This window comes from Corapipo altera, unplaced genomic scaffold (assembly GCF_003945725.1).
Source record: "Corapipo altera isolate COAL_440 unplaced genomic scaffold, ASM394572v1 2b, whole genome shotgun sequence".
In the NCBI taxonomy this organism is placed as follows: Eukaryota; Metazoa; Chordata; class Aves; order Passeriformes; family Pipridae; genus Corapipo; species Corapipo altera.
The window spans coordinates 16,228,026-16,243,501 of NW_020884874.1; the positions used below are offsets into that span (position 1 = coordinate 16,228,026).

Genomic DNA, 15,476 nt, shown 5'->3' on the forward strand with positions numbered 1-15,476 from the left:
GAGGGAGCTGGGGTGGGTAGGGGCAGGGGCAGCCCGCCCTTCGCCGCCCCGCCTGGCCGCTAGCCGGCAAGTTCTCGGGACTGCTGAGCGGCCGCGGCTCCGTGCGCCCTGAGAGCCAGGATAACGCGGCGGTGTCCGCGCTGGTGCCGAACCCTCCTCGCCCCGCCCCGGTCTCTCTCGGCCAGCGTCCCGGCAGCAGGGGTGGGAGAAAAATGTTCCCAGGAAGGTGGCAAAGGGGACGGAGGGGGGAACAGGCAGAGGGACGGACACCAAAGTCGAAAGACTGCATTTCTGCGGAGAACGTACCACTCCGAATGTGTTTTGTCAGGAACCCGGAATTTGAAAACACAAACAAACGGTGTGGGGAAATCCCAAACAAAAGCAAAATAAAACCCTGTTGCTACAGATTCTCCGGTAAGCGAGACGCTAAACTTCCTCCAAGTTGTTCCCAAAAGGGATTATCGCCGTGCTTGGCTCCCGGCCCTGCAAGTGCCCTCGGCGCACCCGTGGAGCCCAGAGGGACGGGGCGGCCAGGGCCGCTCGCCCGAACGGGCAATACCTTTGCCGGGATTGGAAAACTCTCCAACCCGAGCTCATGTGCCCGCTAAGACAACTCACAGCACCCCAAGAGAGCGGTCAGAGCTGCTCGCCACCGCCTGGGGCTCTGGAGTACGGGGCGGCGGGCTGATCCGGCTCCTATATTAGGGGCCAGGGGGAACAAGGTCTTCCCAAACGCCTGCTGAGACACGGACAGTGGGGCCGCCTCCTGCCTCCCCTCCTCCTCCGACGGCATGGGAGGGCTGGGAGCCTGATAGCGCTTCTTTCCCCCGGAGGGAGAGCTCCGAGGACACCCAGGGCCTCGCGCCGCCCCTTCCCGGCCCTGTGCCGGTGGCATCTCCGCGGCTCCGCTCTCCGCCTGCTGTGATCCGAGAGCGGTCAGGCCCCCGCTGGGCGACCGCTCGCTCCTCCACACGGCTCCGCGCCCCGGCGGTGGGCGGCCCCCTCCCGTCACCCTCGGCAGGGCGGGCCTTGCCGGGGGCGGGCCGTCGGGCTTGAGGCTGTGCCGCGGCGTGGGAAAGCGCCTCAGAGAGGATTTGCTCTGCTGGTGGTGCGGTGCCGTGCTGGAGCCCCCCCCCCGGATTTATTTATCTCTGCCCCCGCCCCGGCTAGAAGCTGCGCCGCGCCCTGTGCTCACGATGAAGCGACCTTGCGAGGAAACTACCTCAGACAGCGACATGGACGAGACTATAGATGTGGGGAGTGAGAACAACTACTCGGGGTAAGTGGGGCACCCCTGGGACCGCCGCCTCCGCCGGTGGCACGGGCCGGGGTGCGCCCCGGGATGGGGCAGGGTGGGCGGGAATGCCGGCCACCCCGTCGGGGGAGGTGGTGGCCCCCTGAGGGGAGAGCGGGGTGCTCTTGTGTCCCCCCCGGTTAGCTGGCAGCTCGTTCTTAGCCCACCGAAAATCAGCCCCGCAGTCCGAGTGCCCGAGCCTCGAAATTACGTGAAGCACTCAAGTAGCTTGCGAGCCGTTCGTTAGCTCCGCTTAATTTGCCATTTTCAATCAGATCCTTTCCAAAATCGATCCTGAGCGGGCCGAACAACCTAGGGGAATCGGCGCCAGTGGAAAACGATCCGTGGAAAGTAAGCAGGGATCCACAGCAGTTGAACTTCAGCAAACCCGCCGTGCAAGCCGAGGGCGAGCAGTGGTGTTTTGCCCAGGCAGGGCCGAGCTGGGCTTGCTGGGCGCACGGTGACGGGCTTTAGGGCTGGTCCTGACAATTTAGAGGCTTATGTACGGGACCCTCCGTCTCAATGCGCATCAGTAGCCAAATGAGTATTAAAGGCTAGTGGGTTTTTTTCACTCGCTTATGATAAAACAAAAGCCTTTTCGTACTCGTGGGTAGTATAGGTTTAAAAGTGGATTTTGAATTCTGCTCCCGATGCCGAACGATGCAGCAGACCCGGGCTGGGCAACTGGCATCGACTTGAGCATCTATTGACTTGCATAGCAATAGGCAAGAACGTCAAAACCCAGTAGGCCTGGCAGAGGTTGTGTCATAGTGTACATGCACTTACCACTTCTGTTGGCATTTAGAGATGGTTCACCTGGGTTAGGGCTCGGTTCTTCAGCCTGTACAGGCTTTATAGGCAAAGGGATTTATATGCAAAGAAAATTAAAGCCACTGTGCTGGACGGTGAATTGTCTCCAGGAAAGGACTTCATTTCCAATAGAATGTTCTGTCAATTCAAAATATATGCTGAGGCAGTCAAAACTGAAATCTCTCTCTCTTTAAAAATACTGTGCAATAAAAGGAGTGTTTTCTAGGCATTGAAAATGGCATGAGGGGGACTGCACACATAATATGGTGACCTTAGGTGTCTTCAAAGAGTTTTGTCAAGTTGTGCAACACCTGACATACTTTTATTGTTCCACAGGCAAAGTAATAGTTCTGTCATTCGATCAAACTCACCAACAACGACATCTCAGATCATGGCCAGAAAGAAAAGAAGAGGGGTATGTTGCATTTAATTGTTTTCGTATCTGACAATTTGCATGTGTGCTGTGCTTTTGACCTCCAACATTTTTTATAAACTTAATGTGTTTTGTTTTTTTGGGAATAGATTATAGAGAAAAGGCGCCGTGATCGTATAAATAACAGTTTATCAGAGCTGAGGCGGCTTGTGCCAACTGCTTTTGAAAAACAAGTAAGCCCTTTTTTTTTTTTTTTTAAATTCTATATCTCATCTGGCAATGCTAGTTCTCTTGTAAATCTCATTAAAATAATACTGTATGTGTCCTGATCTGGCACAAAGCAGGCATTTCAATAAAATGCTTTGTTGTGGCAAAACTATTAGAAACATAATTCATTATAAGGCTGAGAAACATTTCCATTCTTTGGCTTGTTTTTCCCTTAAGGGTAACTGTGTTCATGTTGCCTCTTTTCTTTCAATGAATTCCAGTAGTGGCTTTGTTGAAAATGTGCTTTACTCCATATTTTTTAAAAAACTACACAAACACGACATAACTCTCCCAAACCTGTATGTACATTATCCTTCTGTCTAAATCTTTAAATATAATCTCCTTTGCCCCTACTTTAAGAAACCTTTATTTTTAAATCTTGTCATTGCAAACTAACCAGTCCAGTTTCCTTAGAAGGGAACAGACAGTCTGGATTATTCACGTTTTAAAATAACTCCTTAGAACCAGAGGTTCTAGGAAGTGGAATAGGCCCATGTTTTGTGGGCTAGTGAAGTCAGTGATATATTCAGACTTTCAGTGAGAAAGTATTGAGCAGGAAAACTGGAAGGATCCAGCTAACTTTGGCTCGACTCTGTGGTCATGAAACTTTAGACCAAAATCTTAGAATACAATCTGTTCTTTTTAAAAAAGGCTTTTTGGTTTTGCCAGTAAAATTAATTTTTTTCAATATCTTGATTTTTATTTTTTGGGCTTTGATTCAATATTTAGTCTTGTTCCTGTTTTTCTGTATGTGTCTGAAGATCTATGGATGTGTGCAATTGACACTGTGTTTCAATAAAAAGGAATCATCTGAAAATAAATAACCTGACTTCCTTGTAATAGTAAAATAAAAAAACCCAGAAAATAAAAATCTGAGAGCAGGACTGGGAAGTGCTGGATGCCAGCGGTAACTACGTGGCAAACACTGCACCGTATTAGGCCTGTTCCATCCCTGGCCTGAACAAAAGCTGGCTAAAACTGAACTTAAGTATTGGTGAGAGCATCACTTGTGTCACCTGCAATATGATTTCAGTAACTGGTAGTTGTCACTGTGCCCTTGCATTGGTACTGGCAAAACAGCGACAGAGATATTTTCAGCTAGATAAACAGGGGCAAGAGACAACAGTTGTTTGTCCCATTTTATTGTTTATTTCTTGAAAACCACAAACATTATAAAACAAGTCCTACAAGAGGCTTTGGAAATTACCCAGCGCCATGCAGTTTTTAGCTATTAGTCACTCTCGCTGAGACAGCTTGTACTGTGTCTATGGAAAAGATGAAGTCTGAGAAAACTGCAGGATGTAGTTACATGTAAAATGGGGAATTCTGACCAAAAATTAACACGCACACCAACCTTTGCATGAGCAAAGCATTGAAAGCAATAAGCAGATTGAAAAGAAATGCACTGGTGTAAAAAGGAGCACGTACTGTATTTGGATCAGAAAATCCCACCATTTTTCTGCAATATGCCAAGGACAAAGTCATCAGTCCTTTTCCAGCTCCTTGACATTCAGCTCACTGGAGTTTCCAAGCTGGAGGTTTAGTTTCGCTTCCGCCTCCTTCCCTTCCCAAATCACAGCGCCGCTCTCGAGACCATAGCAGAGATGGGTGCTGTGGAGGAGGGTGTAAGACTTGCCTAATTCACACACGTGCCAGCTGGGTGAAGCTGAGACAGTGAGGTGGCCCGAATGATAACTAAGAGAAAGAAATTTGCTTGCAGGATGTGATCCACCGATATCTGCCGCTTGTTTTAGCTGATGCCAAGGGATGATCTCTTCCTGGGAAATAACATTTGTGTTGTCTGGGAGTGCTCCAGATATTGAAGGGAATGCTACCAGGCAAAATAGTTTTATTTATATATTAATACTACCTTTTGAATTGTATTTTGTACTTTTTCAGTACCTGTTGTAGCTCTGTGAGCCGCCCCTAGTTTCAGAAAAGATTTTAATGACAGAGGAGCTACACCCTTGCTTTTTCACAGTACTTAGTCCTTACAACTAGGTCTCTCACTAACTTAAAATACTGTGGACTGTGTAGCTGTTTTTTCAGTTGAGAATGAGAATTAAATATTCAGCAGCCAAATAACGTGCTGAAAAGGAACAGGCGATTAAGAGAGGGATAGTGCTGGGTATGTGTCCGCAGGGACATCTACCGGTAATAGCACAGAAAGTAACGTTGCAGGAGGACCTTCGTTGATGACCGTACGGACCCGTCCTGTCAGCTCTCCATTTGTGTTTGTCATTAAAAAGAAGTCCGGGAAGTTACATATTTCTCTCATTTCATAAAGGTGTCATCCTACAATACCTTCAAGGCCAGAGCTACACTGAGCTATAGCCCTAATAAAGCAAAATTCTGCTGCTGCTTATGTCACTAGATAGGAGATGGCATTAGTTCTTAGACAAAGTCTGGAAAGCAGATGCTCACGAAAGAATTAAGCTGAAAATGTCCTAATGATAGGGGAAATTGAAACCATAAGGCTGAGCTCAGTGGAAAGTATATCAAATTAAAGTTTCTAGTACCCGTAAGCCTTTATTTATATGTTTCTCTTATCTCAAAGGGATCTGCCAAATTAGAAAAAGCGGAAATACTGCAAATGACAGTGGATCATCTGAAGATGCTGCAGGCGACAGGAGGTAAAGGTAAGGAGCCAGTGATTTCTTTTTTAATATTTGGGGAAATCTCAGGAAAAAAAAAAGTGCTTTGAGGAGCTGTGATAGGCGTTTCCAGATTAAAGGAGTGGAAATCAATGCTAATGGCAGGATTGAACTCGTGGGAAAGAACTACTGGGACAAAAGAAGCACTTGACCCTGGGCTTGTGTTTGCTTTCATAACACTGTGGGAGTAAAGGCTTCATTCACAGGCAGCCCAGTCAGAGATTTGTTTGGGGTTTCCAAAGAGCACTGAAATCTGCACAGGGAGACAAAACAAATACACAAACACCAAACATAAACAGAAGGTTTGTGGCAACAATTGTATAGCACAAAACCGATGCTAAACCTCATTATCCAGCGCTATACCGAAGGAAGTGGACGGAGAAGAACTTTATTTTTAAATATTTTCTTTGTTCTGGAAAGACTTTTCAGTGCCAGGTTAGACCGTCTCATTCACCAGAACAAAACCCAGTCTTGCTCTATACAGCTCCAGGTATCTGATAAAGCAGACAGACAGGAGGCTAGCAGTGCTCTCTGCACTCATATTTCTATGCCACGTCTGTGTGTCAGAGGCCTGGGTAGCTCCCTCTTAATGGGTGCTGGTGTGACACAGTGGCTGCACCGGCTGACCCGCTAGATCAGCTGACTGCCAGGAGTCGAGCGTACCTCGCTTGTGCAAGCTGACAGTCCTGAAGCTGGAGGCCAAATGATTTCAGCCACCCACGAGGTGTTCTGTGTAGTCATGATTTTGGAACTTATTTGGAGCGAAAAACTTGCTGGCGTCCACGTCCCATGCCATCAACTGTGATCATTGTTCAAATTGTGGTAATGAAAACCAGCTGATTCTTCATTCACCCACTATGCCATATAGGTAAAGGCTAGAAAAGAAGCTGCTGCTTCTTTCTTCCTTTTTTTGATTAAAGCTTTTAGCGCATGATTGAATTACTGTTTCTTTCCCTACCTTGCAGCAATTACAAAACTCAACTTAGAATCAGTGCATGCATAACAACAGATGGCTATAGGAAAGCACGTTGAAGGCTGGTGGTCTGTTAATTGTGAAAATTAGCACCAAGCTGATATATGTTTTTTCTACATGTTAAGGAGTTTCTTCTAGGAGTCCATTTAAGCTTAAACTTTATGGGTGACTTGTTCAGTGAGAGATGAAAGGAATATTATTGCCTACCAGGTAACAGACATGCCTCTGGATTCCTTGGAAAATGTGCAAAATTAAAAAAAGAAATTAATGTATATGTATAGAAAGTCCTTGAGGAAAGCACTATTTAGTTGGTGAAGCTACACACTTGAAAGTTATGAAACACCAGAATTGATCACGCTTGTGCAATCTGGACTTGGACGCTCTGTGTGTGTGCGTGAAGGTGCCGTCTCTAATTGCGTGGTAGAGTTCCACAAGCTCTGTCTCACTCAGTGCACAAAGCAAACAGCACTCGTCTGCTGAGGGAAGTGGTGGCTGTTTCACTTCATCCTCCCTGTGCGACGTGTGGTTCAGCTATCCCAGCCTGACCCCCACTTCACATGGCACATTTTTCTTCTGAGGAGCTGCAGCAGCTCCCACCCCTCCAGTGTTGGCAACAGCAGCAAGAGGGCCAGGAGGTGAACCCAGTCAGAGGCCTAATTTAACAGGAAGCTTCCTTTCCCTGCTTCTCCACCCAAAAAAAAGTATATGAGGGATTTTTTTATAACTGGGTCATTTGGCTCAGCTAGTGAGGGTGGGAGCTGTGGGACAGAGAGAGGTGTTGGCAGAGGCCCAGCCTCTGGCTGCTACTAGACAAGCTGGATGCTGTTAGCAGTCCCAGGTTCCGTGGTCTGGTCTCTTCCTTGGTCAGCCACTAATGCTATGTGTCTTCTGCCCAGGCTAACTCTGGCACACCTATAGCAGTGCGGGGAAGGATGAAGTGTTGGGGTGTGGGGAGAAGTGATGCAGGCTGATTTCTGCAGCTGCCTCTCACACTATTGTCCATAGTGGATGGCCCATCCATGTAATACCTGATTGCTTCTAATACTACAACTTTGTCTTCTCCTGCTGTCCCACAGATAAGAGTAATCTCACTGCATGAATTAAGAAAGTGTAAGAAAAAGAGGTTTGAGAATTAGTACTGGGCAAAGTTTAAGCCTGCTTTCCTGCTTACTTAATATTTTACTTTGCTGCTTAAGTAACAGTTTTAAATATAACTTCTTAGGATGTTTTTAAAGTAGATGTGTGGTTTTTTTCCAAGTGTAGTTATTCCCACTTCATAATTCATCTTGTGAACAGGAGTTTTTTGTATCAGCAAAAAAGTCAGTTTCATCATTTTTCCCGTGGACAAATGCAGGAAGGAGAAATGGGTCCTGATACCCTTATTCTCCCCTGCATTAAGGGCTGGGGAGAATTTCTCATTCCCCTCCTCATGCAGAAAGGAGGACACCCAGGATGGGAAATGCATTGGGCTCGGCAAGTCAGGATGGTGTCCGCCACTCTCAGCACACTGAGCCTGAGGTGGGCATAGTGGAGGGAAACTCACTGTGGCTTCTGACCCTTCTCTGCTTTTCTGAGCTGCCAGGGTGGACGGGCAGATGTCTCTGAGGACCTGTGAGGACTGCACGTTTCTGCCGCCCTGACGCAGGCGCGGGCAGTGGTCTCTTGTTCACGTTGAGTTATTATTTTGGCCTAGGGCCAGGGCTTTTTGCTGACAGTGCAAGCATGCACTGGGAGGAGTGATTTGTCAACAGTGAGTTGCTTGCTGAGACCTCAGTGTGGTTTTATTGCAGATTCACTGCAAATTTAGCTTGAGTGACTGATATCTGGGTCAGTAGCATGGGTTTGTGTAGCTCAAATGACTTGTGCCCTGTGTGCAGTGCAGATGGGTTACCAGGACAGCTGAAGTAAAACCAAGACTTCCCATTTGCTACAAAACACTGGCATGTACGCGTGTAGGTGGTAGTGGAGGATGTTCTCGGGTTTTGGAAGGAAATGAGAAAGAACATTTTTAAGTCTCTCTCAGAGGTGGTAAGCCAGAGAAGGAGAAACCTGGAAAAGATAACCATCAAAATATAATGGAGCCTGGGAGTCCCAGCTCTCATCTACCCTCTGTTTTTGTGTCTCAGCCACCATAGGAGACTGAAAGGGAGCCAGGATCACCAGGGCTTTGGGATGGCTCGTCACAGAGCCAGCAGCTCAGACTCAGAGGAAGCTGGTGACAATCACATCCCCCACATCTCCTCCGGTCCAGAAGGAGGGACAGAGGGAGGCTGGGAAGCCCTGGCTTGAGCTGAGTGCTCTCAGGACTCCCAGGCTGGCTGACTTGTGGCCAGAGCTGGGAAGCGGTTTTGGCTCTGCGTCAGCCTCTCTGAAGCCGCTGGAGGTCCTGGAGCCTCCAGCCTGGCTGACTGGCACCCGAGAAGGTACCCTCCTATCTCCCCACTGCTGGCATGCCTGGTCTTTGTTTCTCAGGATTTCACTCAAACTGAGGCATTTCCACAGATCATTTGGTTGCAGTGGACCTAGCAGGAGAAAAGCTTTGAGAAATTAGTGCTTGCTGACAGGAGTCGTTGGCCCCTCATGCTCGCTGATCTGCTGGCCGAGCCAGAGTTTCTCTCGGGTTCAGATGAGTGAAATGGCCTGCAGCAAAAGTGCCATTGTGATTTGGCAAGAAGGGGTGTGTAGCTGGGCACGCAGTGATGGAAACGCTCCTTTCTAGCTTGCAAATTTATAGAAGTGAAAAAAGCCATCTAAGGTGCTAGCGCTTTTCAGAAAGGCAGATATTATTTCATGACAGAGTACAAGGTATTGCTGCCACATTCCTCCATAATAAGGGCACTTGATCTTTATATATGGACACACATCACTGTCATGCATACCTAAAAATTTTCACTGAATGCAAGTGGAAAAACACCATGCCAGCTTGGGAGTGAATAGGATATTATTCCCCCAAGGAGACTATATTTAAACTAAAATAGGAAAATTGCAAAAACTGGAATAGGTTTTTTTGGTTGAAGACCTGCAACTTAAAACCAAGATTTTATGCTATACCCTTTTAGAAAGAGCGTATCATTTCATGTGCATTTAATAAGACTTTTGTTTTTTTCAAATGCTTTTTTGTCCTGGGCCTGTGAGGCTCCAGTTGCTGTTTGTTGAAATACCTCATGGGCCATATGACTGTCAGTCTTCCATCTCCAAATTAGCAATGGCATTACATAAAACGTTTTCTCAGTAAAGCTTTTTATTGTGTGTGTGCAGAGTCATCACAAGATGTTTTTAGTTTGTAGTTAAGTAACGCCGTATGTCATATTGTCTTAATGACTCTCTGAAGTAGATGGGACCCCAGCAGTTACAACAACTATCTCACAAAGTCAAGAAATAGTTTGAAGCATTCGGATGAATGCCAGTGTAGGAAAGAAAAGGCAGGGTAGTACATGCAAGCTCTCTGATCTCCAGCCTGTTTCTTTGTGTGGATAAGCATCTCATTCACACATACAGGATCAACACTGCACTGCAGCAGCTTGCCGAGGAATTTCAGGAAAGGCATCATGTATCTTTTTAAGTGTCTTATGGACTTAGTTCTTTTCATGTGTATATTGTCTGCATAAACAACTGCAGCCTATTGCATTACAGGGATGGTGACAGAGATCGTTTACAGATCAGAGAACCAACTTCTCATATTCCACATCTTAACCCATAAATGGCAAATGGGTGATGGGGCAGCTGAGCCAGGACTGGCTGGGCTGTTTCACCTAATATTGGCTGGGAAGCCAGCTCCACACTCAACACATCTTTTGCCCTCCCCTTGCAGGTTATTTTGATGCTCATTCCCTGGCCATGGATTTCATGAGCATCGGCTTCCGAGAGTGCTTGACAGAAGTCGCAAGGTACTTGACTTCAGTGGAAGGTCTCGACACATCTGACCCCCTGCGTGTTAGACTCGTGTCTCACCTGAGCACCTGTGCATCTCAGAGGGAAGCTGCTGCCATGACCTCCTCCATGGCCCACCACCACCACCCCTTGCATCCTCACCACTGGGCAGCTGCCTTTCATCACCTCCCAGCCGCTTTGCTGCAGCCAAATGGACTCCACGCCTCCGATGCCGCCCCATGCAGACTCTCCTCAGATGTGCCCCCCCATGGTTCCGCCCTGCTCACGGCCACCTTCGCCCACACCGATGCCGCCCTCAGAGTTCCCTCCGCTGGCAGCATTGCTCCCTGTGTCCCTCCTCTCTCTACCTCCCTCTTGTCCCTCTCAGCTACTGTTCATGCTGCAGCAGCAGCAGCTACAGCTGCTGCCCAGAGCTTCCCCCTCTCCTTCACTGGCACCTTCCCCATGCTCCCCCCCAGCGCGGCTGCCGCTGCCGTAGCTGCGGCAACAGCCATCACCCCTCCGCTGGCTGTATCGGCCACTGCCAGCCCCCAGCAGGCCGGCAGTGGAGGCAGCACAAAATCGTACCGACCCTGGGGGACTGAAGTTGGAGCATTTTAACTCCCCCCCTCTCTCCTCCCAGTCCAACTCCCTCCTCTCCCTCAGCACACGCATATGTGCTCAACCCACGTGCCCACACACACACCCCCACGCATGGGCCTCTGGGACTTGGTGTGTCCTTCCTGCTCAGGATGCCCGGGTGGCCGCCTTCACCCAAAGGGTCTGAGAGGTGCCGGCAAGTCCACCGAGGAATGGCACAGTTATCTTCCTCACTGGGGTGCTGGAGAGGTCATGGGCACCTTCTTCTTCCCAGTTTGTCTTGCTGGAGGCACCTTGAGGGACCAGCAATGGCTTTCATAACAGTGTGACCATACCGGCACGTAGAGGTTTCCTGTGAAATACTTAGGAATATGTAGACATTAGAACTAATAATTCTCCAGCTATGCATCCTTGTTTGGCAGAGAGTGAGGGATTGTATCTACCGGGTCTACTCAGGCTAGAAAAAGAGTTTAAGTTTCATAAGTGCCTGACATTGAAAAAATAATAAATAAATATATATATGTGTGTGTGTTCTGCTAAAAGAAATAACATTGCACAGGTATAGAAATGGTATGGGGGACAGGCAAAATTCTGCATTCAACTTCAGAACTCAGATACATTTCCAAGGCAGAGCGTGCTCTTGAAGGGGAGAAGGTTTTTTAGCCAAAAGATTGCCCAGGAAGAATGTTCAGTTTGACAGGCCTAGTTGTCACTTCCTTAGTTCACTTTCTTTGTACAGACTTGCTAAATTGTGACGTCTAGCATAGCACTGGCAAAAGCAATTATCTTATCAGTGCTGGGATTAATAAACGTTTCAGCGCTGCCTGTGAGCCCTGAGGCACCCATTTTTATGGCTTAAACATGGTGCTAGCTCTATCTGCACAAACAGTGTATTTGTCATGCACCCAGAAGTAACCACCTATTTAAAGCGTGCACACTTGGATACAGTTGATTCATGCCAATACAAGAGAGTCAGTGTTGTAAGAGTTCAATTTAACTTATTTAGCTCTATTTGGACATTTACTTTTAGCTGATTCCGTGTAAGATCCCTCTCCTTTTCACTATCAGTTTCTGGGAGAATGATCACTCTGGGTATGAATGAAGTTATGGTAGGGACAATTTTTAAATTGGCTATTAACATGCCAACATTGTAATGTGGGTTTGATTCCAAACCAAAATGAATGTATTAAATCGATGTAAATTATTTTGTCAATACCCAGATAACTAGTGCTGCATAAAATGGTTTGCTTTCATTTTCTATTACAGTGACTTAAAATAACATAAGTATTTTAATACATCCAGTCAAGAACTAGAGATTTTATGTAAAAAAAAAATAATAAAAATAAAGCACAGCATGTATTATTATGCACTTGATTTCTCTGCTGTGTGGAGAAAGCAATAAGCATTGAGAATGTTAAACATTATGCAAAATATACTTTAAAATATTTGTTTTAAAAATACTGTACCTACTCGGTCTTTTATGCATTACCTTGTTAACCTTTTTCTATGCAAAAGTCTTTACATATCACTAATTAAACGAAGTCCTTTTTGACTGCGTTTTATGGATGATTTGTTGCAGTTTTTGTTTGTTTTTGAGGAATACTCGTGGACTCACAATTGTTTTCTGCCACTGGTAACAAGCCTGTTGGCTGCTCTGTACTCTTCTGCTCCCCTTGTTCAGTCGGGAAGCCTGTCTCACACAGTGTGCTTTGGAATAGGCAGGAAAAAGCAGCAGTAAAACAGCACTGGTTTTCAGGCTTGTAAACTGGTTCTGCCTTGACAGTGTGCTTAATGATGCAGACCTATCCGTCCATCCTGGAGAGCCCCAAAAATCACTGGGGTTTTTAGGTTCAGCTTTCCTTCAGATCCACACTAAGGGTTTAGAAGGCAAAAAGTTTAATTGACATCATTAAATATACAGAATGAGAGGACGTGGTTTTTACCTCCAATTTTGATCTTCTAATTTGCCAGTTCTCACTGAGGCAAGGGTTTGTTATTGTTTCATCTGAGACCTGCAAAGCCCCTCTATGGAAGGTGTGTAAAGCTCTGTTTAAAGGTATGAGCATGAAGTCTTACATGTCTGAATGCCCAAGTTACAGCTGACAAGACTGCTGCACAGAAGAAGGGTGATCACCCTACAGTCAGACAGATATTTCACCTGTGATCAAAAGCATCAGCAGCCTCAGCTCGGTGGCTCACTCCCTATGATCCCTTTCTCCCAAATGTGAAACCTGGAACTGATCCCTGCCTGAATCAGCTGATCTCCAGCACCTAGGTGAGGAGGGGTTGTGATTCTTGTGAACAGCATTCTGTCCCGTGGAAAAAATGGACAAAAGAGGGGAAAGAAGCCTTGCAATCCCTGCACTGTAAATCAACCTTGATATTCTTTGAAGTATTGTATGGAGAGGAATATGACATTTTTCTGATTAGGGACAGTAATGCTGTACTTCTGTACTGCCATTTTTAGCAGCATACAGTTCAGGTACCATTCACTGTATATGTATGTAGTTTCAAGAAAAAAGATGACATTGATGAATTGGCAGGTATATAAAAAGTGAGGGTTACATGAAAAAGAGCAGGTTGCAGTCCTCCTTGACTTTAAGATGTGAACTATTAATCTGCCTTCTAAGAGCCTGGTAGGAGGTCTCCAATTCATGTATCATTAAAAATTGGCACAGACTGACTCGGTTCCCTCTAAGGCCTTCAATCTAATTGATGTGCCCCAAAACATTATAATTTGTTTCCCCAAATGCAATATTCTGCCTCATTCTAAATAGAAAAATCAGTTTGAAAAAATATTTCTAAGACACTGATTAGATGAAAGTGTAGTTATTTTAACATCCTGAAAAAATACACCACAGATGGATTTGCTGCAGCCTGTTGGTGCTTATCCCATTTTCACCCACAAAACAGGCCAGATCCATGGATGATGAGTTGCTGATGTTTCCTCGATTTCTTGTTGTGTTACTTTTTGGTCTCCTCTATTGCTTTTGTGTTCTCTTTTGGTTTGGTTTGGTTTCTTTTAATTCAATCACCTAGAGAGGCTGGGACTCTAAGCAGGAGTTCATCCTTCATGCCTGTTCATTCCTAGCCTGTTGGGAACCTCTCTGAGAGTGGATGAAGATTTCCCAAGTGAGAAGTTAACGGAGAGGTATATTTCACATGTGCTGTTGGAAAGACATCAGAGGATAATAGCTTCTGATGGCTTTGGTGCTAACAGGTGATGGTTGTGCTAACTGGTCAGAGCTGAAGAAGTCTATGCAGTTTTTAAAACAGAGCAAGGGAAAGCTCTTTACCTGGCATAACTAAGATCCAACAGATAGGACTCGTGGCTGTGCATATGCAACCTTACTTCAGCATTTTTCAATCTTTATTATTCATTCAGTGATAAGTGGACCTGGATGAAGAATAAAGTTTTTAATTTATATAATTTAGGACATAATCATAGCACATACCACAAGAAGGCAAATCAGGCTGCTTGTTCAACAGTAAGCAGTTGGCTTTGACTAACTTTTCAGTGGGTGGGTTTGCAACCTTAAATTCCAGTTATCAAGAGGATCAAAGCAGGTTATGCGATTTCCTAGAATGTTTTTCTTAAGAGGAAAAAACTAAAAACCAATTCTGTCACTCAGCATTAGCAGGCTCGAAACCTTAGCCCTCAGCAATGCAAATAAAAAGCACTTAGGCTGCTGAGAGAAGATTATTACCCTAGAGAGAAGACAGGCAATTGAGAAGTGGTGCTGCCTGTCCTCCCTTTGCTCTGATTGCAAGTGGAGGAAATCCGGCATTAGGTGTTGCCCAGAAGAAAAACCAGCTACTGTGGCTGAGTGTTGAATGCATATATTCAAAGTAGAATAATCACCTCATGATTGTGACTACATCTGCCTGAACAACCGCCAGGAGGTGCGAGTTCGTGTTGCTGCCTCCTCAGTGTAAGCTTTCAAAATGTTTGTTTGCAGCTATTTTGGAAGATGACACTTTAATCAGGATGTCGTGAGATAAGCCTGGGACATGGATATTGGCAAATTCTTAGGGCAATTGTAAATGAGGAATTTCTTCTTTACAATAGGAAAAGGTCACAAGCATTTATTAATCAGAAGATACAATATCAGAAAATCTACTGAAGTGTGGACGGCTACCAGCTTTGTAGTCACAAACCTCATTAGTCATGTGCTTCTACAGGCACGGATAGCCTGAGATCACACAAATGAGGACCTGGGTGATTGAACAGTCATTGGTAGTTTTGTCCAACTTCGAGAAAAGATGAAGGAATTGGTATAGCTTGGTTTGCAAGCCTCATTTTTGTGAGGTCATTGAGTGAACCTGAGTTAATTTTACTCAGCAGTGAACTTTTTATTTGTGCTCTGTTTCTCTGCTTCATCTTTTTACTCAGCAAGTACTTGCGTGTTTGGAAGCTAATGTGTAAAAACCTCAAAGGGATGATTGCAGCAACCCATCCCATCATAACCAGAAATGATAAGCAGAGGAGCACCAGGCAGGTGCTAAAAATGCTGGGATCTTCACTTGAGGGTAAATTAAACCTTTCCTGATTTGTAAATGAAACAATATTTTGACAGATAATTATCTGAAAATACGTGGGATATTTTTGTTTTGTTTTTATTCCTGGTAATTGCT

General features: G+C 45.7%; 1 protein-coding gene across 1 annotated transcript; it reads left to right on the forward strand.

The window, feature by feature from the left end:
* The first annotated feature begins 1,057 nt into the window (after positions 1–1,057).
* HEY2 (hes related family bHLH transcription factor with YRPW motif 2) lies at positions 1,058–11,090 on the forward strand. Its single transcript, XM_027634265.1, has 5 exons — positions 1,058–1,279; positions 2,441–2,519; positions 2,627–2,710; positions 5,302–5,383; positions 10,183–11,090. The coding sequence occupies exons 1-5, from the start codon at positions 1,197–1,199 to the stop codon at positions 10,860–10,862; spliced, it is 1,008 nt and encodes a 335-aa protein (XP_027490066.1). The 5' UTR covers positions 1,058–1,196; the 3' UTR covers positions 10,863–11,090.
* Positions 11,091–15,476: the final 4,386 nt, after the last annotated feature.